A 24,705-nucleotide genomic window follows, 5' to 3' on the forward strand; every position below is an offset into this window, starting at 1 on the left:
TTCTTTAATTCCATATTTATGTACCCATATCTTGTTAACTGTGGCGTGATGTAATTTTTCACATAAGGCTGTGAGTGAATTGGAACACAAATATGAACTGGTAGTTTTTGCTTGAGTGGAAACTGACATAAGTCATTAAATATAATGGAGGGTTTAAATGTATTTATTATTCTCATGATTCTGATTTCACATTTCTTGAAGTATGAACTTGGTATGTTATTTCTTTCAGTTATTTCTAATTTGGAGATCACAAAATTGATTTTTATCCTTTTAGATCTTATTTTGTTATACTTTTCTGGTAAGTACAATTGGGATATAAAATATATACAGAGGACGTTTTAAACTTGTGCATGAATTATAATTCTCTTCTTTAGAGCAAAACTTGATTCTTTCCATTATAAAACAGCTACTGTATTACTGACCAGTGTTTTAGCCTTTTTCTTTTGGCCAACCAGGATAAGGTCATCTGTTGGGCACATGCATTTGTTCTCATACAGGCAGACACCCATTGCTTCTAAGATTCCTGCCAATTGGTGAGTCATTTTATTGCTGTGACTTCAAAGGGCTGTGATGCATGGCTGACATATCTAAAGTTGAAACTGTTTAATCAAGTGTGATAAACTCTGATCTACAGGTTGTTGTATGTAAAGAATTTATAATTGGTGCTAACTAGCTTTGAGGTGTTGGAGGATGGTAGTGTTAATTCTTGCTCTTTAAATGTAATTTTTCTTGTTTTCTTGGTCCTGAAATACTGATACTAAGGAATAGTTGTCTCTTCCCCACTTAAGGCGCGTTAATGTTGGTTGACATCAACTGAAGAATTGGATATATTGGAATTATTTCATCTAACATCATCATTTTTGTAAAAATAGTATATAAGAAGTGAAAGTTGGATGTTTTTCAACAGAGAAAGTGAATCTAGTTTTTAAAACTTCACTTTATATGTCAGTTAATGCCTAAGAGTGGATTCTCATTAAAAAATGTATGTCTCCTTTGCTTAATTACTAATGTGAATCCTTTTAGTTTCTGTTTGCTCACTGGAACTTGAATAGGTAAGAATAGAATTGAATTTGTTTTTTTGGGAAGGTGGCTAGAAAAACTTTAGTTTTTTGCTGCATGCTGTCAAGTGTCCAGACATCCCGATGGGGTCTCCTCTCCTTAGTAAGAGTAGCCAACTCATCAAATTGAAAGTTCTGAATCCGTCATTTTTAGCCAAACCCAAATAGTCGGTTACCCAATCTTAGTTTGTTCTCTACATCTATAAAAAGGCCTCATTTAGATTGTGATTGGTCATTATTTTGGAAAGGAGATTTTACAATATACTAGCTTCTGTTGGGGTATTAAGGACATGCTTCTTTTTTAAAGAAATAATTGTCCCAGTGATCTTAGGTAATGCCAGCCTACCTCTCAAAGAAATAAAACATGAATTTTAAACTGGTTTTAAAAGTTGATTCCAGGGTCTTCAGTTATTTTTCATTTGTATGTAATATGTTAAGATCATAGGTGATAAATAAAAATTGTTGGGCTTTGGTTTTATATGAAGTCTTCAGAGCCACTGTCCAAATTTTGCAGTCTTTCTTAAAAATAATTAAAATCAAATATTAATTTCTCACATGGAAAAAGGTGATTTTACAGTTAGACAACTTTGTTAACTAAGGTACTGTTTTTTTCAAACATAGTATCACACACATAAGTATGCCTAGATTATTTGAAAAAAATCACAAAATCTTTCAGTCCATTTAAATAACATTGTTGCTTTTATTAAATTTTAAGCTACAGCATCATTCAAGGAGAAAGGCCAAGGATCATGATCTAATCAAATCAACACTTGTAGGTTTCACAGTTGGCTCTGATGAGGGCTATCTAACTTTAGGCAAAGAGCTGGGTCTTAATTTGCTTTTGTTTCTTATGTAAGATAGGAATAATAACGATCCAAATTCCTTACATGATTGACATTGTGATAATGAGGTAGTAGGTGGAAAAAAAAGTCAAAAAGTTAAGAGCACATACTATAAGGTAGAGTTTTAGTATTAGAAATACTATTTAATGATCAGCATACATGGAAATTGCCTTTTATAGCAATGATATGGCGTTCTTTTAGAGTAAGCAGCAAGAAACGTCATCTTAACAGTTTTACTTATAAGTAAATGTAGCTGGGGAGAATAAGTAGCTGGGAGAAAGTATACTTTTATGTTCAAATTATGAGTGCAACTGAATTTTATTTATATAAATTTATGTAATATGTTAAGACCATGGGTGATAAATAAAAAGTGTTGGGCTTTGGTTTTATATGAAGTCTTCAGAGAAACCACTGTCCAAATTTTACAATCTGTCTTTCTTAAAAATAATAAAAATCAAATAATAATTTCTGATGGAAGAAGGTGAGAAGTGTATATATATACACACACTTACATATATTTTATTTCAAGTCTTACGGTTTATAAACACTTCAACTAATTTTCCTTTCAGTGTTAAGGAATTTTAAGTGGTCTGGATGTTTAGGCATTACTTTTTTTTTTTTTTTTTAGATTATTTATTTATACAAGCACTGGGTACAGTCAGAAACACGGGAGGGTGAGAGAATTCACCAGAGCGGGGAACAGAACAGGCAGAAGGACCGAGGTACACTGCTGAGGGGAGCAGTGGGCGTGGCAGGAGAGGTCTGTCACACCATGTGGTACCCTCGCCGGTGGCCATGTTGGACCCTCACCAGTGGCCGGGGATCGAACCGGCACTGCAGAGGCTGTGGGCAGCTTCGCAGCCCAACGCTCAACCGCTGCGCCACCAAGGGAGGCCCTAGGCATTACTTTCTTTGGTCAGGTTCAGTGAATATTAGAACAGCTTAAAAAATCATTTCTCTTAAGAAACAAAATGGGTGTACCATTTTGCTTTTCTTGAAACCTTGTATGTATCTGGGATAGTATTTCTAGATTATAAATTCTTAGACTTCTTATAATATTGTCTTTTTTTTTTATAATTAACTACATAATTTATTGGTACTCTTTTTTAAGGTAGTTTGGAATTGCTGTGCAGTGACACTTCTAGGTTGAAGAAATTCCTTCATGATTTATTACAAATTGGATTTGCCAGCAATATAGTCTCTAAGTTTTTTTCATTAGTGAATATTTTTTTTGTGAGTTAGAACTTTAATGATTTATCAATAATATGTTGTCTCTTACAAACACGTACACAGTTTAAGACAAAGGAGCAAAGAATATGCAGTGGAACAAAGAAAGTTTGTTCAATAAATGGTGCTGGGAAAACTGGGTTGCTACATGTAAAAGAATGAAGCTTGACTACTACCTTATACCATGCACAAAAACAACTCAAAATGGATTAAACAACTAGACTTAAGACCTGAAACCATAAAATATGTAGAAGGAAATATAGGCGAAACACTACATGACATACACCTCAGCAACATCTTTAAAGACTCATTACCCAAAGCAGTGATAATGAAGGCAAAGATAAACAGCTGTCAGGACTACATCAAATTAATATTGTCTTTTAAAAGTAGTAAATTAGGGCCTCCCTGGTGGCACAGGTGGTTGAGCACCGCTCTGTGAGGCTGTCCACAGCCTCTGCAATGCGGGTTCGATCCCAGCCGGCACTGTATTTCGTAAGTCTGCCTGTTCTGTTACCCGCTCTGTCTCTGGTGAATCTTCTCACCCTCCCGCACATCTGGCCTGTACCCTGGTTTTTGTATAAATAAATAAATCTTAAAAAAAGTAGTAAATTAATAGTAACAGCATAAAGTAATTGGTAATACAGTGTATACGTTAGTTATCTATGACTGTAGCTTCCTGTAGTCTCAGGATTTAGACTTTCTTAATCCACACCTGTAGGTTTAGAAGAGGTTGTTACATTGAGTAGAATTACATAAGATCTGTTGCTTATCTCATATAGCTTATCTCATATAGTTTGTCTAAGTCAGAATTCAGTGTGGACTTATTTTTACATAAAATGTACCCTTTGCAATTATAAGAGGAAATTTCATGAGGCCCTGTGATGACAAGGGCCAGAACTGAAATTTATTGTTAACTATTGATGTCTGTGAGTGCAAGAGTCTGTGGTGTTTTTGTTTTATTCATATTCTTATATCTAAAATGTAAAAAGAATGTTAGACATTTGCATCTAAATGTAAAACTCTACATACTAGATAGGGCCAACTATGGTCTTTAAGATAATTGAGATTTGAACCCAGATTAATTTGGCTTCAAAGTATATGCTTGGCCTTGGGGAATATAAAGGTAAATAAAACACCCATTGGGTTGATCTTGCGGACTAATAGAAGAGATTGACATATGAACTCAGAGTACTTTGTTAAAAGTTAGATGGGTTTCCAAATGAGAGAGTGACTTAATGCTGGGAAAAGTTTTCCAGGGGAGGTGGCCTTTGAATGAGTCAGATTGTAAAGGAAAAGAGAGTTTCCTGATGGAGAAGGGCTACCCTTTGGGATTGTAGCTGGCTGTAGAACTTGCAGAAAGGCACACAGAGGGAGTGAGAGGGGATGGCAGTGTGGAGCTAAAACCAGGCTTTCACTTTACAGTTTTTCTCTGTAGGGAAACAAAAAACAGTAGATATTTTAGGACAGAGATGGAAGGATATAATAATAACAATAATAACGGTTTTAAAGATGCATTCTGAAGGAAATTTTCAGCAGTTTGGTGTTGCAGAGAATTCTAGTTGTTTTCCCCTCTTAAAATCATCCAAGTAGGAAAGACCTCTCTATTCACATGTAAATGCTTATTCTAAGTGACATTTAGTTAGCATAATTATTCCATATTTAGGAAACATCTTTTAGTTTAAGTATTAAAGGCTCATTAAATAAGAACCCATTAAAAATTACCTATTCAACTTTTATATAAACTTGTAGTTCAAAAGACACATCTAGATATTTAACTTGAGTTTTTTAGATAATTAGATGTGGTAAAAAGTAATATTGTTTGGATGGGCAGAATACTATATAGTTTTCTTTTCAGCAGTTCTTTTTTAAAATTATGTAACAGGGCTTGCTTATCATTGAAATTTTAAGAAACAATAATGAAAACAAAGGTTACCTCTAATCAGTAACCAAAGATAACCTTTTGTGGTAGTACCCGTCATTAAGAAAGGTCCTAGCGGTCATTCAGGTTGCAGAGTTCTGGTCAACCAATGGGCTATATCTATTACTTCTTTAAATTAAGAAAAAGTTTAGCATCTTTATTTTAGTGACTGAATTACCGTGGTACAATTGAGAGTTTGGTTAAGTTCATTATTTTAGTGTACATTCTGATTTTCTTTTAATATCTAAGGTCGCTGCTTCAGCTGATGAAAATTTTAGCCCATTTGATTAAATACTAACACAAAATTTAGTTGAAGTTGCTATTACTGTTTTCTTACTATCATTTAGGCATTCCTCAGAACACGAAGCAAAAAAGTAACCTTAGAGGCTATCTGGTTCACCTTATTTTACAAATGAGGAAACTTTTCTTCCAAGTTTTTTTTTTTCAGTGATTTATTACTTTAGATTTTCTTTGGTTAAGCTTGATTGCAGTTCTCTTTGCTTCTGGTCAAACTCTTGTTTTTCCATCTCTCAGCCATTGGTACAAAGAAAAAGGAGACTGAAGAGAGGAGATAGCATGTGCCAGCGAAGTAGAAGGAGCCGGTGTATGTCTGGGTATGATCATATAAACAACCTGGAAGGAAGGTATGGTTTCTGTTAGTGAAGCACATCAGCCAAGAACCTGCTCCTTGAAGGAAGAAGTCTCCTATACTCAGCAGTCTGTGTTGTGACCCATCAGAACATTAGTCAGTCCATATACCTGTCTTACTTTCTATTGATAAAGTTTAATCACTTATTCCTTAGTAGGAAATTGAACCTGAGGGGACCCAAAACTTACCTCTGACCTTTTAATGGAAATTGGAGAAAATTAGGGACACATGCCTTTTCATGATGAATCCTTACTAGAAGGCCACTTTTATTTAAAAAATAAAAATCATGAATTACTACGACAGTAAGTCCTCATTTAACATTGTTGATAGGTTCTTAGAAACTTACGACTTCAAGTGAGACATTATAAACAAAACAAATTTTCCCACAGGCTGATTGATATAAACAAGAGTTAAGTTCTTGGCCTATCATTCTATTCATTTGTTCATTTATTTTCCATCATGCTTATTCCAGTTCAGGATCTTGGGTGACTAGAGCCTTTCTAGGCAGCTCAGGGTGCAATATGGGACCCAGTCTTGGACAGGATGCCCTTCCATCGCCAGGCACACTCTGACACACTCACTCAGGGACAATTTAGACACACTAGTGAACCTAACATGTCTTTGTGGAAGGAAACTGGAGTACAGAAGCCGACGCAAGTGTGGGGAGAACTCCAGACTCCACACAGACAATGGCCCCAGCCTGAAATTGATTTTTTTTTCTCCTCATCAGCATTATAATTCGATGACCTGCTGTATTTTCTAGGGGGAAAAAAAAAACAGTTGATTACTACCTTTTTTCTTCACTGAATAAACATTTGAGTAACTTAATATGTTCCTAGCAATATGCTAAGTTTTGAGGACATAAGGATGAGCTAAGATAGTCATGACCTCTTATCCTTGCAGATCTCACAGTTGATTATGGAGGTAGGTTTTAAAAATGTTAATTACACATGTGTTATGGACTATGAAAGGAATGTGTTTAGGAGGGAATGTGTTAAGTAGTATGTGAGAAGGAACTGACAACTTGGTAAGTGGGCTAAACAAGAACTGTTAGACCCCCTATAAGCAAAATGTTTTTTTAAAAGCAAGAATGGAGCAGCTGCCCTTCTGCCCACCTGTACCCATGCAGGTGCTGCTCTTCACCATCCTTCTCCCTGGCAACAGCTCCCCTGCCCACTTGTGACTGTGTGGGCGCTTACTTTGCTTGCTTCCTCTCTTTGCAGAGGGGCAGAGGCAGTGCTCCTCCCAAGGCTGCCTGCCTGTTGCTATGTAGGTCTCTCTTTAGCAAACTTGTCTCTTTCGAGGCAACTCTTTGTGCTTGCTTGTGACTGTGCAAGAGTCCTTTATTCTTCTCTCCCTTCTTTATAATAAACCTACTGTTTTGGATATAAAAAAAAAAAAAAAAGCAAAAATGGGAGGGTCCTCAAAATCATTTGGCTAATGGCACCAGAATTTAAGTGAAATGTGCTTTTTAAAAACTGTTGTGGCGGGCCTCACCGGTGGCACAGCAGTTGAGCGCTGGGCTGCGAAGCTGCCCGCAGCCTCTACAACACCGGTTCAATCCCTGGCCACTGGCAAGGGTCCCACATGGCACGCAGACCACTCCTGCCGCACACAGCTCCCCTCAGCAGTGTACTTTGGTCCTTCGGCCTGTTCTGCTCCCCTCTGGCTCTGGTGAATTCTCTCACCCTCCCGCGCTTCAGACTGTACCCAGTGCTTGTATAAATAAATAAATAAATCTTTATAAATAAATAAATAAATAAATAAATAAAAAACTGTTTTGGCAAAGCATATTTACGCAAGGTGCCAGCAGTTAAGCATTGTTGCAAAGTCAACCCTCTGAAACAACAAATAGAGTCTCACTATTTTATGAAAAGAGTTTTGATCGTATAAACTTTCTGAAAAATTCTCAGGACCTTGGAGTACCAGCTGACAACACTTTGAGAATCTCTGTTCTAGAGTGTTGTATGCATGTTACGTTTGTAGTTGCAAATCACACTTTTATAAGTTTTTATATTTAAAGTCATTTAAAAAACCTTTAGAATTTAAGGCTATCTAATCATTTATTTAGAAAATTTTGGTGCTATGTGCCAGTACAGTTCTGGGTACTGAAACAAATAGAAAACATCTTTCCTCCTGGAGCTTACATTGTATCTTTTGATTTTGTTTTATATCTCAGCATGATTTCTCAGTGGATGTGTTGAGTATACCCTTTTCTTCCTGTCTGATTATATATGCTATTGTCTCCTATCCTTTTTGTTCTCATTTGGCTCTAATCGTCTTTAAAACTTTCTTTTTGTTTGTTTCATTAGCTTTATGTTCCCTTAATGTAATGAATGAGTAGAATGTTTTATGACCTCTTAAAATTCAGCTTTGGGAGCAGTGCAGCGAATTGAGCACAGAGCTGTGAACCTGTACAGAAGCTGTCTGCAGCCTCTGCAGCAAGGGTTCGATTCCCGGCTAGCCAGGGAGATTCCCACATGGCGCAGCAGACCTCTCCCGTCTTGCCCTCTGCTCCCCTCAGCAGTGTATTTCAGTCAGTATGCCTGTTCTGCTCCCCGCTCTGTCTCTGGTGAATCCTCTCACTCTCCCGCGCCTCTGGCCTATACCTCAGCCAGCGTATTTGAAAAAAAAAAAAAAAAATTCAGCTAACTTTAAGTTGCTTTTTACTCATTACACATCATTTGATCAGTGACCTCAATTAAGTGTTTATTGACATTAAACAAAAATGAAACCAACTTGGGCAAGTCATGATGTTGATTGTAATTGACCATTTGGTACAGAGAAATAGGTCATCAGTCTCTCAACTCTTCTAGAAATTTCTGGAAAGGAGTGTGGAAAATCTTATCATTCTTGACTTAGACCCATCAGTGTAGCAGATTTACTAGTAAATACCTGTGAATTTTAAGACATAGGAATTAGAAGTAACACTCTGGGAGAGGAATAGGAACTCTTGGACAAGAGGATAGATGGTGCTGCTGAAGGGTAAGAAGGTCATAGCTAAAAATAATGAAAATGGGTTTTTTATAAAACCCCGAGGGACTAAAATAGTTTTAAGAGAAAACTGCTGCTAAATCACTTCACAAATCTGCCTGCTTCAGATTTACCTGAGACACATGTTAGACATACAGATTCTTTGACTTCCTCATGCTCATAACATCCAGTTTTGGTTCTTGTATACAATAAATTATTATACACATTTACTTCTTATATCTTTGACTGTCACCCTTGTTTGGGACAGGCATGTCTAATGTTACTGGGATAATTTAAAACAACTAAAAAGTTAGGGCTCAACTAAAACAATTTTACAAACCAGTTTTCTAACATGCAACAAAAAATGATTATGGAATAATCTTTCGAGCTTGATATTTATAGGATTCTAAATTCAGTTTTTTAATGTCAACATGTTCAAGTGATTCCATTATTTTATGTTAGGTCATGTTTAAAAGTTAAGCATCCTGTCTAAAAAGCATTCTGTACTTCTGTTATCTCAGGACTTGACTGTTGAGCTGAGTTAAAAGTCTTTTTTGTTAAGATTGGTACTGTAAGTTAAAGTTGGAAATAGCGCTATAAGACCTTTAATTCTTAAGTTCCTTGATGCTAGTTCAAATTAGTGTTTGAGAATCCTGTAAGTGACTTGGCCTGTGTTAAACCAGCTGTTGGGTTGCAACATAGTGGCAGACTCCCAAGGTATACAGTGAGAATGTCTTCCCTTGTCTCTAGGGCCACTAGAGCCACAGACTGCTTATTAGCAGCCCTGTCATTTTAGTTTGGATGGCTGTACAAATATTTTTTTTCTTTTTTTTCCTTAAAGATTTGCATATTTATGTATACAAGAACCGGCGTACAGGCCAGAGGTGTGGGGGGTGAGAGAATTCACCAAAGACAGAGTGGGGAACAGAACAGTCAGATTGATCGAAATACACTGCTGAGGGGAGCAGCGGGCGAGTCAGGAGATGTCTGCTGCGCCATGTGAGTTGCTTCCTGGCTGGGGATCAAACTCGTGCTGCAGTGGCTGTGGCAACTTCATAGGTTGCATCTTAACCCCTTGTGCCACCAGGGAGGCCCATTGTACAAATATTTTTTGTATGTGCCATAATGGGAAAATTTGGGGAGACTTGATTTAGTAAATTTAAACGTCAGGATTTTTTAAGATAGGAACTCTCTAGTAATAAGATTTACTGGGAATGCTTTAAATATTGGCTTTGTCCTGTTTTATTAAAAAGATTATGGTTTGTGTTAATGATTTTATAGTTTAAATCTTTGGCCTTGCAAAGGAATATATTTGGAAAGGAAGAACTACCTCCCTCCCCTTTTTAAAACCACAATGGAAAGCTATTTGAAATTCATTTTGGGGCCTTTCTGGTGGCTTAGCGGGTTGAGCTCAGCGCTGTGAAGATGTCCATAGCCTCTGCAGTGTGGGTTTGATCCTGGCCTGCCGGCGAGAATCCCCCAAGGTGCGGCAGACCTCTCCTGTAGTGCCCGCTGCTCCCCTCAGCAGTGTATATTGGTCGTCTGCCTGTTGTGCTCCCTGCTCTGTCTCTGGTGAATCCTCTCACCCTCCTACGCCTCTGGCCTGTACCCCAGCTCTTGTACAAAAGTAAATCTTTAAAAAATATTAATTTTTAATGTTTTTGTAGGTATTTATCAATCATAGGAATACTGAATCAAATTAAGATTCTGTGGGGCTTTGTTGTTTATAGGGAAAATGATCAGTGGATAACTAAATCTGTTATTTTTCTTTGTTGCTTCAGGGTATAGTATATTCCTCAGGATTTAGAGGCCAAAATCTTTGCTTTCCCCTCTCACTTGTGCTCCTGTTAGCCCCAACCTCCAGAAGGGATTTATAGCAGACTAAGAGGTTGAGTTTTGTTTTCCAAATAGAATTTTAGACCTTAAAAGATTCTTAACTGACAGGCTAAAGCCATAGAGGGCATGGTTGGCAAACAAGGATGTAACAGAGATAAGAAATAATCTGTCACTTCATGTTAATGGGACAGAGACAAGCTTAGATAAATTCCCATTTTAGTCATTGTCTTCTCTTATAAAACACAGATAAAGAATAAAGAACCAGTGCAAAGTTACCAGTTTTACTCCATGGCATTTCTGATGAGTTATGAGGTTGACAAATATTAACAAGAGAGAAATGTGCTTCTTCAAGAACTAGTTAACTTATTTTGGAGGATAATTGACTTAAAATTACTTTTGTGAAATATCTGCTTTATTGAAGGGAGGTTCAATATATTTTAAGATCATTTTAATGTCACAGTTAAGAATGACTTCATTGGGGGGGGGCGGGAGGGGAGGGATTGGGGTCAGAATGGGGGGTTTGCAATTGTATGGGGGAATATAAAAATAAAATTTATTATGAAAAAAAAGAAAATGCATACATTGTGCAAAAATGAAAAATGATGTAAAAATATATAAAAGAAACTAAAAAAAAAAAAAAGAATGACTTCATTTAAAGGTAAGAAACATGGGTTACAGTACCTAACCAGATTTTCAGTGATGATGTAGAAGAAGAATGCAAATTTGAATTCTCATTTTTAGAGGCTCTATACTATTGTTAGCAGTAAGTCCTGCAGTGTATGTGGCAGAGTAAATGCAATATCATGAACCAGTAGCTGTAGAAAATCACTGAGAAAATAGCTTTTGTTTTCTCTGCGTCCTGCTTAGCAGCTAGCAGAGTGCAGTGCTATTAAGTTGCTTGATACTTACTGAATGAATACTGAGTTATAACCTAGTACTTATTTATGATGTTTTATTGGAGTTTTCAAAAGATACTTCTGGTTGATGTAAATATGTATACTAGCATAATATGCATTTGTCAGTTGGGTGTGGGTGGGGTATGTAAAGGAGAGAGGGGAGCTACTGTCTGTTTTATTTTATTTAATTAATTAATTAATTTATTTATTGGTGGGACCCTCGCCGTAGGCCGGGGGAACGAACTGGTGCTACAGAGGCTGCGGAGCCCAGCGCTCAACCGCTGTGCCACCAGGGGAGGCCCTGTCTGTTTGATTTTTTTTAGGCAGCTGTATGGGCCCCTTGCTGGCTGTACCTTTAAGTGAAACTGAGCCTTTAGCATTTTGAGCTCACACATCAAATGCCTTGGCTTTAAATTTGGGAATTTCACATAAGTATGCTACATCTGACTTGTATATTGGAGAATATGATTATATACTTGCTTTCCTCTCCTCCCCCCTACCCCCTGGAAGTACGATTTTGGATTGCTTTCTGCAGGTTTACTTTTGTAATGTAAAAAGGTTTTAAAATAACAATACTTTTATATTTCTATAACTTTCTAAGTCTTCCTTCTTAGTGGCAGCATGTAGTTCTGAATGCCTCTGCCAGCACATTGGATTTGGATGAGTGATGACATTTGGCCAATACTTAGGTCAGGTAACCTAGAACAACTCTAAAACCAACCTAATCTGAAGCAGGCCCTATTAATAACTAAAATTGAATTTGTCACTGAGTGTTGGAAAGGAATAGGAGGCATGGCGTGGGCAAGGCCAGTGACCTGTGGAAGTGCTGGTGGGAAGGGGAGGGGTTGGATCATTTTTAACTTACCCATTTCAATTGCTGTTGGGTAGTTTTAGCAAAGATCTCATAAAGAATTTTGTTGCTGCTATCTTTCTTATATTTATAGCTGAAGAAGGTATTTAAATAGGTTTCTTATATGCTCTATATTTTTTAAAAGAAAAAAGTATTTTTCAAAAACTTAGTTATCTGATTCCTAAGGGCGTCCTCTGCTTTTTTTCTTTTTTGGGCTTATTAAAATATATGTATATGGCTAACTTGTTTTTCTTTTTCATTTCCATACAGGAAGGAGAAAAATATTGTTCATGTAATTGATGTTACCATTTTTAATGAGTGTTTTGACTGAGGATTATTGTGAAAAGTGTCACTGTTTGCTGGATTCCTAATTTAAAATGATTATAATCTTTTATAGCAATTTCAACTCTTGCAATTGGTAATAACAGATAATAGGTAAGTAAAAACTGAGAATCTCAGATAATCTCTGAAGATCTAAGTTTGATTGGGAATTTACTGTTTATAACCAATAATTCTTTTTAGTTAAAGCTCAAGACAATAATATAACGGGCTATGCTGTTGAGAACTGAGATTTCTTTGATAGTTGCTGTTGGAGTCATCTTAGGAACAAATCTAATGGCCTTTGAAAAAAATCTTCTCTCTTTTCAGAGAGGAATCAATCACTTACAGGAGCAAGAACATTGTAAAGTTTCTCCTTTTAACAAAATGTTTAGCTTACTAATGTAGTCAGTGAAAGATCAGGATGTAGAGAAGGACATTTAATTGAATTTTGTATTGTCATAATCTTGTTTAAAATATTACAACTTCCAGACTAACTCTGCATAAACTTTTCAGCAATAACTTTATCACTTCCTTGGCTTTTTTGTAGAATCACTAAATTTATGATTGCCTAAATAATATTCCCAGACTTAGAGGGTAAAATGTATTATGAACTCTTTGTCCTTACTTATAGTGCCAGAGTATCATGGCCTTTGGAAAAGAAAAGGCTTGTAAATTTTATTTTAACTCATTGACAGAAAAAAATGTATTTTATATCACATATTTATATTACATGGGGGGTATGTATGAAGTAAAAGTTTCACAATAAAGTGGTGCACTCTGTTTTCTAATTTGCTCTATTGTAGTTCTATCCTTTTTTCATTAAAAAAATATTAAGGAAGCTCATGACCCAACAGCTTGAGTTCAACACACACACAATGCATTTTCCTTTTAAGTAATGGTCCTCATAAAACTTACCTTGTCTTCAAATATTGAACTCTTTAAACTTTTGAGATGTATATAAAACCACATAGAGCAGAAGCTCTCTAAACATGTAGTTTTGTTGTTTACCTTCATCATTTGAGTTAGGTATTCTGTGTCCTGGTACTTACTACCTCCCTACGCTTGTGGCCTAATAGGCTTGAGAAGTTCTGAGGCATCATGGGGTCTGCCAGTGAACTAGGATCAAGAGTGAAAAAAAAGTGTCAGCAAACTGTATTTGAGCTCTCTTTTCTGTATCGTGTAAAACTAAGCCCTGGCCACAGAGGATCTCTGCTAGGGCACCTATGGTATTATGTCTCCTTGTACCATTTCCTGTATAACAATCCTGGGCTTGGCTTTTTTATATGTAGTATAGGCTGAGTTAGACCATGGGAAAAGTTGTATTCGTAAGTACAAATAGAGAGTTGGTTGTATATTTGTATAAATTTTTCCTTTAAAATGGGTATGCCTAATGGAATCTCAGATAATGGTGAGTTTTTCCCCTAACAGTAATAATTTTTATCATCCCATGTTTACATACTTTTTCTTTTGCTATTTGCCTTTTCAAAGTGTTAAGTTTATAGAGATGCAAACCTAACATCATTATAAAACTTAATTTTTAAAAAATGATAATGAAGCGAGAGGAGAATTCTTTTCCTTTCTCATTTCAGGACTGAAAGAAATAAAGGAATTTTAGGCTGAATTCCTTTTTTGTGGTTAATTGGAAGTGCTGTGTTAATTTATATAGTCAAAATACATTGAGAACTACAGTGTGTAAAATACCAAAGTTATTTTTGTCAATCTTTTAATGGTCTTGTATTCAGCAAACACATAATGTTCAGTTAAGTAAAAAGGGAATGGAAAGCATTGCTTCAACTTTAAAACTACCTTAAATAATCAGAACTCCCCCAGTTTTACTATACTTGTGTTTAATGTTTGCCTGTGGTCCCAGATACCCTCTTCACAGATCTTTAGGCCATGTGTCTTCCTACCTTTGATAGAACAGATAGACTGTGAAGGACCTTCATACTTGTTTGAAAATGAGAGATGTAGGGAAGCCCCAGATAGAACAGGACATGTAAGGCTAACCCTGTATGGCCCATCTGAAGAACAAACAGGTCAGGCTTGCTGCTTTCAAGGTCTATAAAAGTGACTCCTATTTAGATGAAAAATGGTAGTGGTTCTTTTTTTAAGTACAGTTCTTTGAGAATATAATAAAACTCTGAATGGTCTAAGCAACCAGGCATTCATACAATCCTTGATCTGAGACTTCCAAGAGAATATAAGATTATGCTGAGGGGCTTCCCTGGTCGTGCAAGGGGTTAAATCTCAGCACTGTGAACCTATCAGCAGCCAGTGTAGCAATGGCAGCCACTGTAGTACGGCAGCCACTGTAGCACGAGTTCGATCCCCACCAGGGAGCTAACCCACATGGCACAGACTTCTCCTATCTCCCACTGCTCCCCTCAGCAGTGCATTTCATTCAGTCTGTCTGTTCTGTTCACCACTCTGTCTCTGGTGAACACACACACACACACACACACACACACAGACACACACACACCCTTTGGCCTATACCCCAGCTCATATATGCTGTATGCATAAATAAATAAATAAAATAAATCTTTTTTTTTTTTTTTTTTTAAAGAGCATGCCGAATGCATATCTATTAACCCCCAGGTTCTCATATCTTGGTGATGGAGTCAGAAAGTTGGTACAGGGACAGCATAGATATCTTTGGTTTCTTGTACCCTGATACTGTCATTACATGTTACCATTATTCTTGGATCAGTGGTTTCTTTCATTGCTATTGAACATTGCTGAGAATGTGGCTAAGTTGTTACCTGCGACAGGTGGTCCAGAAAGGACAGCCATCCCAGCAAAAAATCCTGCAAGTCCTAAAAACCTGTGTAGTTTGGAATTGCCAGACAGATCAACCTGTAGGGATTAGAATTCAGTGTTAGCTGTATTGAGGTTGAAATTCTTTAGACAAATACTGTCTTAAGTCATCTCAAACTGGTCAGTTGACTTCTGAGGAGATTTAAATGGTCTTTTGCCCTGATACTGTGAAAGATCTGAAGCAAATAGGGATTAGTAACATAACTAGGTGGGTATTGTTTTCAATTTATTAGTAAAAAACACTGGTTTTGGTCCTTTTCCTTTTTTTATCTCTTGGGTATTTTCTCCTGGATCTTCATTCTCTTCTCTATTAGGAAATGATATTTATAGTCAGAGCTGATAGTCCTATTCTTGAATACATCTCTGACTGAGTACCAGTCATTGGTTTGAAAGAATTCAAATGTCACAGGTGTTGATTTCAGCTTTGGAAAGCTTCGGTTTTACCTAAACCTTATATCCTGCAGCACTTCTGTTAATATTGCTGTTATTCCCAGGAATTCTGTTCTGGTACATTGGGGACCTAGTTCTGAGACAAACCCATGAGGTTCTCAACTGTAACAACTCAGAAGTATTTGTCTAAGTATTTCATTTCCATGTGAGTCCAGTACTTTTAAGTTAGTTTGGGGTGAAAATAGAGGAGATTTTAAAAAAGAGCAATGTCCCCTTTAAGATAAACAGAACTTCTTAATACAGAGAAATCAAACTAGTCAAAAAGCCCCTTTTTCTCTCAGGGAACTCTTGTCTTACAAGGAGGCAGGAAATACCTGGAACTGAAGGAAAGTAGTGAACACACAGGTCTAACCTGGGAGACTGATAAGTCTCCCTGCAGATTCCTTGTTTGCTTTCATTTCTTTCTGTCCCATGTGAATAATCCTCTCATCATTCCTCCCTTTCCTAGGTAAGATGAATAGCTAGACGGGATGTATCTGTAGGATTTCGGAGGCCTTGGGTATCATTTTTCCTTTGGGGGAAATTATTACTAATTTTTCTTTTTACTAAATGGTTAACAATGTTAAATGAGTGTCTACTTACCAGAACAGGAAGTATCAATGATAGGTAACCACCAGAGAAAATGGCAAAGAAGACAGTGTAGGTCATCAGTAGTGGAAATGTGGTGGCTAACGGAGCAAGCAGGTTTGTGATGCCACAGAGGATGAGGTAAGACTTGTAGTAATGGTACTTTCTGATCCAGTTTTGGTCAGCCACCCATCCGGATATAATTTGACTGACTGTCTCTATGATACCTAGAACAATATAATAGGTCTTAGGAAATTGTAATTGTTTTCCTAGCCTGTTTGAAGAAATGTGAATACAGTAAGGCATCTTTTCCTCAGTAATACAATTTCATCCTGAGGTAAAGCTATGTGAGAAAAAAATTTTCACTTGGCTCTGTCACTTACCTATTTATTCCAAGGACTCACCAAGAGCAGGGTAAAACATCCATTTGAAGTTTTTTATGATCATGTTTGGTGAGCTTATACCACCAAACTGGGAACCCTGGTGACAGAGGACCCTGGATTCAGAACTCGGGAGGTCTTCCTTGAAGAGGTTCTACAAGTGAGGAGGTGAGATTCTAAAAAGACTAGTTGACCCTCAGGTTAGTGTCATGTTGGAAGATTATAGTATGAAAAATTCTTATGTAAAAAACCATACGTATTAAGGCTCTGACAGTTTTGATAATTAAGTCCTCCTCCAAAGATGATTATGCTTAACTTGAAAATAAGGAAGTATGAAATGGGAAATCATAGTTTGAACGTTGGAGCTAGGGTATAATTTGAATAAAATTTAAGAACCACATTTTTCATTCAGTTTCATGATAGAATTCTTATCCTTTATCCTCTTACAAGCTAATGCAGCAGTTAAGTACTAAAAGAGATTTTCACCAAGAGAAGTATGAGCTGCAGTTTTGTACTTTAAATTTTTGTGGTTCAAACATAAATTGTTCTGCCCAAAAGGGGTGGAGGGGATGGGTTTTTGAAAAAAGCATACTATCATTTCTGTGCCTTTTTACAGTTATTCTTAAAATACATATTGAGACCTTGGTCCCAGTGGATAGCCCTAAGTTAGAATTTATACGACCAGGTATTTAGTGGGAAAAAAATTAGTTGAGCTCTGTATCTTTTCCTTGTATACTTAGGCTTATTTGAAACAGACTATCTACACCTGGAAATGGGGTGTGATTGCTTTTGTAAGGGCTTAGTAAACAGTGTTTTCAGGAAATTAGCAAGCAGAAAGTTAATGTTGAGTTACTGAGCACTTCCAGATAGTTTTACTACTAGTTCCATTTCATCCCTTTTCATATTTTTAAACTGCATATTTTGTCACTTGAGAAAACCCTTATCTTCTGGATCATGTTCTTCTGATTTCATAAATTATTTTTCTTACTAAGAGTTCAAGGGGAAAATACTTTGCAAATATTAATAAAACATTATTGAATGCTTGTGAGAGGTCAGATACTCTTCTAAACTCTACAGGCATTACTTGTTTAATACTGACAATCTTACACATTTAGGTAATGATATTCCATATTACAGATGAGGAAATGGAGGTACAGAGAAGGCATGTAACTTCCCCAGGGTCATACAGCTAGGAAATACAGAGCAAGGAACTTGAACCCAAGGAAGTCTATGTCTAAAACCAATCCTTTCAACCACTAGAAATGCTGTCAGAAATTTTTCTATATCTTGATATGGCACTTGGCCACTGAGCATCAACTTTTAAATCCAGTATTTATCCAGCAGATACTTAATGTCTACTGTATCAGACAGACTCTGCCATATGCAAATGAATAAAACTTGGTTTGGGGGTCCGCTATCAGGGAGAGCCTGTGTGCAGAGTCCAGTGACATATCTGTGCAGAGAAATGCCTGGTGCCTTCCTCCTGAGCGAGAGCCTCCACAAACTTGAATTTCCTGGGGCACCCAAAGTTCTATTTAAGAAGTTGTTTTTCTTCAGCTTTTTAATAACATTTAAATTTTACCTTTGTAAAGCTAAGTTCACTTTTCCTTCTGGGTATAAGATTGAAGTTGACTTTCTTACCAGCTACAGAAACAAGATAGGAGGCTTTCATCACGTCAATCTCTAGTGTTTTGGCTCTGGCGACCAGGTGAAAGGTAGGGATGAAATATGCAAACTGACTGAGGAGAAAAGACCAGGTAAATATGTAGAAGAAAGGATTCTTAAGAAGAGAAGTATCAACCAGTTCTTGTTTACAGCTCCAGAAAGTGACCTTTTTCTTGTAACTTTCTTCATTAGTTTTTAAGAACAATCTTCTGTTCTTATTAGGCCCGTTGTTGAATTCTTCACCATGATCTTGTGAGACTGTTACACTTGTATCTGGTTGCCCAGCCTTCTGCACATTATTGTCCCTGGTGGTGGACTCTATTATCTCACTGCAGTGGGATGTTTCTACCCCACACTCTGCCTCTGGACCACTTGCAGACAGACGGCTGCCTTTGTCTTTAGGATTAGAATTGCTCGCACTTTTGATGTGGATGGGTCTTAAGAGCATACTAGATGGTACCAAATTCAGTATGATAGCTCCAAATAATACAAGGGCACCTAAGAGAGAGAATTTGAAAAGTCATTTCACAGCACTGTTAGATACTTGGCTCAGAAGATGTCCTGCATGAACTAGTCAAAGTGCAGTAATTCCTGAAAACACTATTCTGTTCCCTGAATTTAAGTCTCTTGACTTAATTGTTAGCTGTGCATATTGTGGTGTCTCTGTGAAAACAGCCCTTTGGAGGAGATTGAAAACCAGGAAGCTGTGACAACAGATGGCATGGAAGGAGTGTTATTTGTGCTAAAGGGAAAAAGAATGAAACCAGTTTTTTTGGGGAGTGGATATTTCAAATGTCGGAAAATTATAGTGTATTTTAAGTAGAGATTCTAAATAACCTGACAGGATCTAGATTTAGGTACATATAGCAAATATACAATTAGATGATGGGAATCATTTGGAAACTGTCTTAGAACAGGAGACAGTCTCATTCATTAGAGACATTTTAAATTTCCTTGAAAGAAAACAGATGCCAATCTTGCCTTTGAAGCTGAGTAGTTACTTGGTTTCAGCATGTCCTGACCCATCTGTGATTGTGTATGGTTCTAGAAGTAGAATTGACTGTAGGTTCTGTCCTCTTGTCCTACGGATTTGTAGCTGGTCCTGTTCACCTTGAGTTTTTTAATGTAGGAAAGGTTCAACAAAACTGCTATGCAGATAGAAATAGGTATATATAATCACACAATATGCATATATTTTCCCAGTAATATAAAATTTAAATTCAAATGTTTTATGTCTGGTGTAAAGAAGTTGTGGTGTGAATGGTTTTAATCATTGGCAAAAATTTGTAGCTGGCAGTATGTAAAAATTTAACTCTTAAAGAATATCATCCTCTTTACCCACGTATTCCCTTCCATTGTAATAAGTCTGATGGAGGAGGCATTATTTAAGATGCAAACTACTTTTCTTGATAAAGTTTAAAAAGAATGTTTTACTGGAGGAGAAAGGGAAGACGGAATACTTGCTTCCCAGGAGTACCCCATTTCTGGAAGGGGTCTCCCCAACTGCACAGAACACCATATACCTCAGACATTGAACCCTGTGGTGAACTCTTGAGTTGTTGGTATGGGCTGCAAAGTCTGCAGGTTCAAGGTCTCTTCTGTGTAGTCTTAAGGAAGAGGAGTGTGTTTACTTTAGATAACATGTTCATTTCCTCTCTGACTGTAAATGTCTGCTTTTCCAGTTATCAGAGTTTTAGAGGGCTGAACACTTAATCTTGCAGAGATGTTTCAGAAGTTTAGAACGTCTCACCTGTCCAGTCGTATAGATCTATCAGGAATTTTGTAAAGGGTGCTAATAGAAATGTCAGTCCCATCCCCGAACGGGCAATAGCTGTAGAAAGACCCAACCGTTTTTTGAAGTATTTGGTAATTACCACAGCAGCTACTTGGTATAAGAAAGCAGAACCCAAACCTAAAAGAAAAACAACAGCTTGGAATCACATTCATGTTAAGTGACTTGGTACCAGAGGATATATTCTCCGATACCAAAATAACTATGACTAGGCCTTTTGGACCCATGGACAGTTAAAAGGGAGGGTCCCTAGTTCCATCTTTCATAGTCTTGTTTTTACAATGGACTTACCAGGTAAAAATCCCATGGTCACACAAAGAAAGGGAATGCTTGTGGCCCAGCTGCTGATCAAGTATCCACCAGCAACAAGGAGTGCCCCAAGAATGGAGGTGGTTTTTTCTCCAATTATGTCACAAATAATGGCAACCAGGGGGCCTTGGGAAAAGAAAGAATGGTAAACACTATGCAGATGTGCTTCGCACCCCTTGTCTGCTGATTTGCAATCTAAGTCAGCAAGGTTGGAAAATCGGACTCTACTCTGGAGTATTGTGTAGCTTCAAAAAGTGAGCTGGGTTTCTTAACATTCCCATCCCATACTACTTTGCTTTTTGGAAGAGTTTTTATTTTTTAAGAAAGAACAGGATTGTAAACAATCAGGTTTGGAGGAGAAACTTACTGAACATACATAATAAAACCTCCACAAAATGAGATTGCATCTGGCGGCCTATGACTAGACCAAGTTTACATCATTAATCTGCTCCTCTGCCATGTTATTGCTACAAATAAAACTAGAGGAGGAAGAATTGGTTCTCTGTTATGTCTTGAGTTTGCTTAGATGAGTAGAGCAGAACTTCATGGTCTGACTTTCCAGAGAAGCTGACTCATTGAACAGATACTAAGGCACTGTGAAAAGAAACAAGACAAAAAATTGTGTCATGTAATTAAATACTTGAAATCTTCAACTTTCTCTGAACCCTAATTTTTCCCATTTACCAAGTCAGTTGGGAGCTTTATGTATTACTATTACTAAATGAACCTGAGTGTTAGCAATACTTCAGTCTGAAGTGATTGGCAGGTGAGTCTTCTTGGAATTGCCCATTGTCACCGTGATCCTTCACCGTGGACTGCACTTACTGACTCATGTATACCTGCAGAAAAACGAAGTGATGACATGATGGAGCCAATCCAGCCAATTTGCTCTGAGGTGCTGTCAAACTCTTCTTGAAAAACCACAAAGAAAATTGCAAAAGTCTTGGTGAGCCCCATCACAATCACATTTACCTAAATCAAAGCAGACCAGAGAGTCAGGCAGTGAGTGAACTATTGTAGAGGAGGTTGCAGTTGCTTGAGGTTATGAATCTGCACCCCCCACTCCCCGCCCCCCCCCCCACCCCCGCACACTAGTATTTGCCAGTTTGGTGGCTCCTGCTTATACATTTTAGGAAGTGGCTGTCACTTTAGAGTGTCTAGGCACTTTATATGAAAGTGTCTCATTTAATCCTCATTTGAAGGCTACAGGATAGGTATTAGAGGTCAGGAAATTGAGGCTTAGATTAAAAGTTGCTGAAGATGGAGTGCTGAAATCTGAACCTGGAGAGATTTACTGCAGACCCTCTCTCTCTCTACCGCCCTCTTAGAATATCATCTGTTAAAGAAGCTAACTCCAGTTACTTTGTGAAAGACAGTATTGTCCAAAATATAACTAATTATTCCTGTCAATTTTTAGGGTAGCTATGCTTTAACTCTGCTAATAAGCTGTACTCTGCTCTTTTACTTGATGTATTACTAGGGAGAACGTGTACTTTATCCGAATTGGAAAACTCTGAAAGCAAGAGGAAAACCTAATTAATGCCAGCATGTAAGGGAGGGTGAACCAGGATGTGTGGTCACCTTATGAATGAATCATATGCCCCATCCTTTTCTTGGTTCCCACCCTTCCCTCCTTGCCTAGGTGATCTTCCCTTCCACTAGGCGGAGCATTCCATTGAGGTCATGTTTTCTTTCTATGGAGCCCTGATGTTTGTTAATTGAAATTCTGATTGGCCTGTAGTAGCTGTGCCTCCTCTCTTCCTTTTTTGCTTACCAACCAAACATCTTCTGCAGGGCTTGGAGGGAGAGCAGGACAGGAAACCTAGGCAGAGTTCAGTCATTCAGAGCCCAGGCACCACATGTACTCTTTCTGTCTCCAGGGGACTCCCTACCTTCAGGGAGTTTTCCTTCCCCTTTCTTCAGTAGCCTTCGTTTTTCAAGGTTGCTTTCTCTACTTTCAACTTGGCCGTGCATTGTTGCTTAAGAACCACAGAACCCTGGGTCTTCTTTTACTTATCCTGCTTTCATTGTCCAACTGGTAAACATTTCCCCCCCTGCACTCATCTCAGTTTATACCTGCCCCATAGATAATTCACTCTCAAGGGCAAACTACTCTGCAGAAATTATACTTCTTTTGAAAAGAGGTAGAGGCTTATGGGACTAATGAAGATCAACTGAGAAGGTTTTGGTAAAATTCTTAATGTAATTTTGTTATCTTGTGTAAATACTACTTTCTCACAAGCTTCAGACTCCTTTTTATGACTAATATATCTTTCTAGCTTCAATCCACTCAAACAAACCAAAACACATCTTTCCCTTCTCTTTTCCTTTCTCTTGATTGGTATTGTCTACCTGCTGAATCAAAAACCTTCTTCCTGTTAGGCTCCTTCCCTCAGCCTTAAGTAATCAAGACCTCCCCTGTTGAAAATCCCATCACCAGGTTCTTCAGACTAGTACCATTTTTTATCTGGAGTAAGGGACTAAGGATTAGTAGTGATGCTCTGAGGTTACAGAAGTTGGGGGTGGTAAGGAGGTATTCTCTTAATACATTTTCCCATTCTGAGTTGATAGAACATAACGAAACGTTCCTTATTTAGAGTGAACAGCGCTCTGTGGGCTGTGTGCACACCAGGGCTGTATATTCAAAAGTGATAAAGACATTTATCAGATGCTCATTCAGGTAATTTTTAGCCATAACTTTCCTCAGTGTGTTTGTCTGGAAATGAGATGGGTGATACACACAGATCTCACACAACCCAAACTGTCCCTCAGTTCAGAATTCACACAGGGGGGTATGTATATACTCTCAAGAGCAGGGAACACACAGTGAAGCATCATTCTGTAAAATTATCCTTTTTCTGTAAACACGGTTTCTGTGCTGGTCATGATGCCGATCTTGATGTTCTTAGCTACCAGAATTTGGCTAACTACTGGTCCCCCTAGTTCAGGGCCTTTCCTTCCTGGTTTGTCCTTGATGTCTGCGCATAGTAGCAGTGAATGAATACGATCTTGTCTGTAATAACTGGGTCTGCGTTATTCATTTTATATCAAGAAGGCCAAGGACTTAGCTTTTTCATCTGCCCTGTCTCCTCTCCATTTTAGCCTTTCCAATTTTGTGTTTTGATTCCAAGATCCTGAAACTCCCAAGGCCTGGATTTTCCCTAGTTAATTAAGCACACTGGATAAGCCTGTCATCCCATGCCTTGGCTCACCATTGGGTTTTAGTCCTGGCCACATCAGGCATTATAAATGGACTTACCCCAAAATAAAAGTGCTTAGAAATTCTGCCACCGATCAGATCCAGTTCCCTTATTTACTTTTTGCCTTTAGCTTTTCTGCCCCCTCCAACTCCTCCCCACCCCTACCCCACACATACACCAAAAAAGAATTCCTGTACTAGATAATTCTAATTAGAATATTGTCTTGGGAAAGGAGATTGGATCAGGTATAGGAGCCTTTTTGCATACAGAACATCAGACTGTTAATTATTACCTGATATAATTAACTGCTTTTTTCTGGCGTAAGTTCCTCTACAGTATAACCTTAGTTCTTCCCTACCTTCACAGACAAACTAAAGAAGTCTGTTATTTCTACCTCTCATCCCAGCACTCGATGGTACTGATAAAGAGATTTCCTTGTTGCTAAACTGTAGCCATTATCATTTCTACCATATCCGACCTCAGCGGCATATGCCCCACACTTCTTCCTGAACATTCCTACCACAGCTTCAGTGATGATACATTTCTGGGTTGCTCTGGCTGCTGTTTCCTCTGTGGACTGCTTTGAACATCTCCTAGACATTGATTCTCCTCAGGGTTCTGTTCTTCTTGTTCTCCCTCTGGTGGTTTCATCCACCAGGGCAAACATACAGGGCCATTACAAGTTTCAGTATGCAGATCCTGTGCTCCAGAGGCATATGGCCTATTCCGAAAACACTGCTTTTGTCATGAGTCTCTCAGACTCGGTGAGAGAATAGCATGCTTCTTCATCTACCTTGTCCAAGCCAACAACTGAAGACTCCTTGACTCCCTCTCTCTGACACCATTACTGTCCAAGTCATAGGCCCACCTTCTCCCTATCATCTGTATTTTCTCTCTGTCCCTGTTGCTACTGCCTTAATTTTCTAACCTGGATTATTGCAACATTCCTTCAATG

The 24,705-nt window shown here is 37.8% G+C and overlaps 1 protein-coding gene and 1 long non-coding RNA gene across 5 annotated transcripts in view; one reads left to right on the plus strand and one right to left on the minus strand.

Annotated features, from left to right (window-relative positions):
• LOC119236724 (uncharacterized) lies at positions 1-12,512 on the plus strand. The gene is made up of 3 exons (XR_005123153.2): positions 1-533; positions 5,580-5,689; positions 12,014-12,512. It is a non-coding gene; the product is annotated as an uncharacterized LOC119236724 (long non-coding RNA).
• SLC16A4 (solute carrier family 16 member 4) overlaps positions 5,479-24,705 on the minus strand; it is a 23,282-nt gene continuing 4,055 nt past the window's right edge. The window contains exons 3-10 of one of the 4 annotated variants that reach the window (XM_037500694.2): positions 21,390-21,522; positions 20,533-20,676; positions 20,200-20,361; positions 18,426-18,947; positions 16,420-16,631; positions 15,333-15,426; positions 13,620-13,686; positions 8,344-8,589 (exon numbers count right to left, since the gene is read on the minus strand). In XM_037500694.2, coding sequence (XP_037356591.1) covers positions 13,667-13,686; positions 15,333-15,426; positions 16,420-16,631; positions 18,426-18,947; positions 20,200-20,361; positions 20,533-20,676; positions 21,390-21,522 — 1,287 coding nt within the window. In that variant the 3' untranslated portion in view covers positions 8,344-8,589; positions 13,620-13,666. Of the gene's footprint in view, positions 5,679-8,343; positions 8,590-13,619; positions 13,687-15,332; positions 15,427-16,419; positions 16,632-18,366; positions 18,948-20,199; positions 20,362-20,532; positions 20,677-20,917; positions 21,133-21,389; positions 21,523-24,705 lie in introns of those variants that run through there. The other 3 variants (XM_037500693.2, XM_054691681.1, XM_037500696.2) reach the window with 3 other exon arrangements.

The sequence above is a fragment of the Talpa occidentalis genome, unplaced genomic scaffold (assembly GCF_014898055.3).
Source record: "Talpa occidentalis isolate TD23 unplaced genomic scaffold, MPIMG_talOcc4v2.1 talOcc4.9, whole genome shotgun sequence".
Lineage (NCBI taxonomy): Eukaryota > Metazoa > Chordata > Mammalia > Eulipotyphla > Talpidae > Talpa > Talpa occidentalis.